This window comes from Patagioenas fasciata, chromosome 9, assembly GCF_037038585.1.
Source record: "Patagioenas fasciata isolate bPatFas1 chromosome 9, bPatFas1.hap1, whole genome shotgun sequence".
In the NCBI taxonomy this organism is placed as follows: domain Eukaryota; kingdom Metazoa; phylum Chordata; class Aves; order Columbiformes; family Columbidae; genus Patagioenas; species Patagioenas fasciata.
In genome coordinates, this window is record NC_092528.1 from 14950590 (window position 1) to 14954518 (window position 3929).

The window sequence follows — 3929 nt, forward strand, 5'->3', positions numbered from 1 at the left end:
TCCTGACAGTCTTAAAAAGTTCTCTTTCCAAAGTAGCTGAAGACTTTCCTAGTACCAACACTAGAGTGGAATGCGAGGGTGGAAGTGGAAGAATGCACGTTGATAACCCAATGCCTAATTTTCATATCTTATTAAAGGCCGTTGCTTGATAGGCTGGATGGTGTGAACTCTTGCTTATATCTCAGGTTGTTATTGGACAGCCAGTTTAAAAAAAAAAAAAGGTGCTGATGGGGAAGATAGAGAATTGTTTATTGTCAACCTGATGCTTCTTGATACCTGTCAATCTAGAAATAGTTATAAGTGATTCATGTTTAAACTACTCCTATCTCTATGGAAAGGAAAAAGCTATCAAGGCCAACTTCCATCATTTCAGGTGTTATACTAGTTAGCTATTTTGTAGCATTGCCTAATGCTGACAGATAGTCCTTGAAACAATTCAGAGAGAGCTGTATACTGAAAGCATTTATCTTTATGTATTTTTCATTTCACTATCTATTTTATGTATTTCTTCATCTCACTATGATCTGTAAAGCAGTTACAAAAAGCAGTGTACATCAGGATATGGGATCTTCTGTGAAGAAGAGAAGATATGTAATTATGAACTGATCATGACTGTGTCCCTGAGTTCTACCTTAAGAGAAGCTACACAAAGCTCAGGTTACTCGACAACCACCTGGAGCTGGTAGTAGCTCCTGTGTACGCCAGCTGAGTGGGAATTGGCCTGCAGCCATCCATTAATTTCACACAGGTCACTAAACCTTCAATAGCAGCCCAAACAGTGCACTTGCAGAGACGAGAGAATTTCTCTCTGGGGGTTTCTCCTGAGCCACATGAGGCAGATTTAAGATGGTGTTTGTCTTAGTTGAATATTAGGAGTGGCAATACTTGGGCATAGTCTGGCATGGGAAAGTAACAAGATAGAGCGCTATCACTTAAAAAGAAGCATTGATGCATTCTGGGCAGTACAGATTCAGTAGAAAATACAGACCCCATTTCAAAGTGCTTTTAAGCTAACTCTGGTTCAGATGAAATAGGTCAGATGTGTGGTGAATTGGCAGAAAGTGATGGCAGTAAATGTGTATGGTAAAAGAAACTCTAAAGAAAGACATTTCCATGAATACTCAATATTGCCCACATTGCCCCACCAATACTGCAATCTGTTGCTCAGAACGTGGTAATCTGGAGAGCCTGATGTTACTATGTTGGCCAAACAGTAAATGTTAATGCAGTGCTTTGGTAGCATTGCAGATAGTTACCCAGCTCCTGTGAGCTTGCCAAACTGAAATGAATCTGGCTGGGTTAGGCGACTCTCTCTTGGCCCCCAAGTCTGGCTTATTAAACTAGAGCACAGCAGATAAGCAGTTTCTATGGGTAATGTTGAGAAATGCCTACATTTGACTTTCCTCATTTCACAACCCACACTCCTACCCCTAAAAATACACATGCTTCACCCACAGAACCATTACCTCACAACCTTTTGCTTCCTTTTCTTTTTGGCTGAATATTCTAACCTACTTAAAAAAAAAAAAAAAAATCCCCAGCACGTTATCTCCGCTTAAAGCACCAGGAAGGTGTGCTGAGGACGAATTGGGCATAATGGAATTTGCCGTGGGGAAACCCGCTGATGACAGTGGAACCCGCCCGCGCGTGAATTCCCGCGGCTCCCACCACTCCTTTATAAGCAGGTGGAGGTGCGGCAGGGCCAGCAGGACGAGCAGTCAGGACAAGCACTCACTGGAGCACGGTCGCTGCGAGGAGTGGAGATGTCTGGCTGCAGCAGCAAGAGCTTGGTCCTGGTTTCCCTCTTGGGGCTCCTGATGCTGCTCCTGTGTGGCTGCTCCAAAGGTGGGTGAGCTGGGGTGTCTGACCCCTGGAAGCTGCTTGGCAGCCACTGTGGGTGTGCACACTTGCTGATGGCGGCAGGATGAGGGCGAGGCGGACAGGAATTGTTTCAGCAAAAAACGCTGCCTAATTCTCCTCTTTTGTTGATGGGGAGCTGGATAGTTAGGGTGCTGAAAAGCGAGTACCCCAGGCAGCCCGACAGTGTGGTCCAAATAGGTTTTATTTACTTTGTCATTTTCCTTTCATTCCAGCGCAAAGCAACCAGGACTGCTGCCTGTCTTACACCAGAGTGCGTCTGCCTCGGTGGGCCCTCAAGGGTTATACTGAACAGCTCTCCAGCGAAGTCTGTGATATCAATGCAATCATGTAAGTTACTTTTCAGAAGATCCTCTGTTTTTTCTGACATGTGTTAACATTGGGATGTCTATCTGAGCAGAAACAGTAATTTGAATATTATAAGCGTGATTTTTTTTTTTATTACTTTTTCAAAACATTATATTAACTGAATAAATTACATACAATACCTGTAAACAAAATACGCAACCTCTTCCTGATAGGGGCTACTAACTCATAGAACAGCTGTACAGTGTAAATAATAAATGTGACTCTTTAGGAATCAGCTGTTCAAACTGCTTCATCTCCAGCTGAGGGCCACTCTTGCGAACACAGAGTGTTCCCTTGCCAAAACCTGTTGAGCGACAAGATTTTTCTTAGTTTACAGAGATTGGATTTTTATTTTTCCCCACAAGGTTTTAGCCCTCATAAATGTTGATCTGTCACCTTAGCTGGCCAACAACTATTCTCCTTAATATCACAAATTCTTTCTGGCATCCAGCAAAGTTCTTTGTCTCAATAGTTCCAATAAATTGAACACAACTTTATGATGCCAAAATTATCCCTGAGACTGAAACACCTGTTACATTTAAATCTCATTAGGTGTTTCTCTTTGTTCATATAGTATTGGAGGGGTTGTGGAGCATCCCATATCGAAGTGGCATTTACAAAGCAGTTGCTTAACTATGATACATATTTTTGACCAAATACGTCTTCACAGTATTTACTAGAAGGGATTTCTCATGATTTACTGATCTCTTTATGATTATTTCTTTTCTAGTTTCCACACCTACAGTGGGCTGAAAGCCTGTGTAAATCCTAAAGAAGGCTGGGTGAAGAAGCACCTTCTTTTCCTAAGGTAGGAAAATAAGAATTTAAATACTACTAGGCTGATGGAACATATATGAAAGTGCGTTTCTTACATCTCCTAAATGCCACTTTGGATGGCAATGCTGTGAACACATTTGTCTTTCTATCTCCTGTCAGACATAGCTACTTCTTTTTAGAGTCTTCTTGGGACAGCCATGTCACATGTCCCATTTTCTACCCAAGCTATTCTCTCAGGAGGTGCTAAATCTTGGAAAGAGAAACCTATAATTGATCTGTGACTGAGGTCATCATTTATGTATATTCTCTTGCTCTTTTCAACAGCCACAAGCTCAAGAAGATGTCAGCGTGATATGGTTTCCAGCAGGGAACTAAACACAGATGTGACTGAAGAACTAGGTTCAACCTTTTGGTTGAGATCGTCGTGTTGTACACTGTTGTGTGCTTACTCACCGCTATCTCTGGCTTCTTTGGAACCGTGGAACTTCTTGAGTTGATTCATATTGCATCGCTGTTTTGCTTGAATTAAGCATTTGGTTAAAGTTTCTATTTTTACTAATATGTGTATGTTACTAATATGACAAGATTGCTATTTAGTAAGGTCTAGCTTAGGCTGTTGTACAAAGTATTAATTTTATAAAGTTTAATGCATGTTATTTTTGTTTTGTTCATCATGTGTAAAGTGGGTTATTTATTCTGTATATTTTGTTAATACTTTGGTACTGTCTTGTGCCAAAATGTTTCCTTTTAACTGTTGTTAGCGTTATAATACTTCTTGAACTATTGCTAAACAAAGTGCTTTTGGAAAAAATGGAAATTGGAGTTTTAAAAAAATAAATGTTAAAATTTGCACTCTGTGTGATATATTTCTTTAATTGAAAAAGGTGACTTCCCCTTGAAATGAAATCCTTTGTCTATAAGCCTCC

The 3929-nt window shown here is 40.6% G+C and overlaps 1 protein-coding gene across 1 annotated transcript; it reads left to right on the forward strand.

Annotated features, from left to right (window-relative positions):
* The first annotated feature begins 1270 nt into the window (after positions 1–1270).
* On the forward strand, positions 1271–3624 carry CCL20 (C-C motif chemokine ligand 20). The gene is made up of 4 exons (XM_065845110.2): positions 1271–1845; positions 2094–2208; positions 2957–3034; positions 3328–3624. Exons 1-4 carry the CDS (start codon positions 1764–1766, stop codon positions 3353–3355), a joined length of 303 nt encoding a protein of 100 aa, XP_065701182.1. The 5' UTR covers positions 1271–1763; the 3' UTR covers positions 3356–3624.
* The last annotated feature ends 305 nt before the right edge of the window (positions 3625–3929 follow it).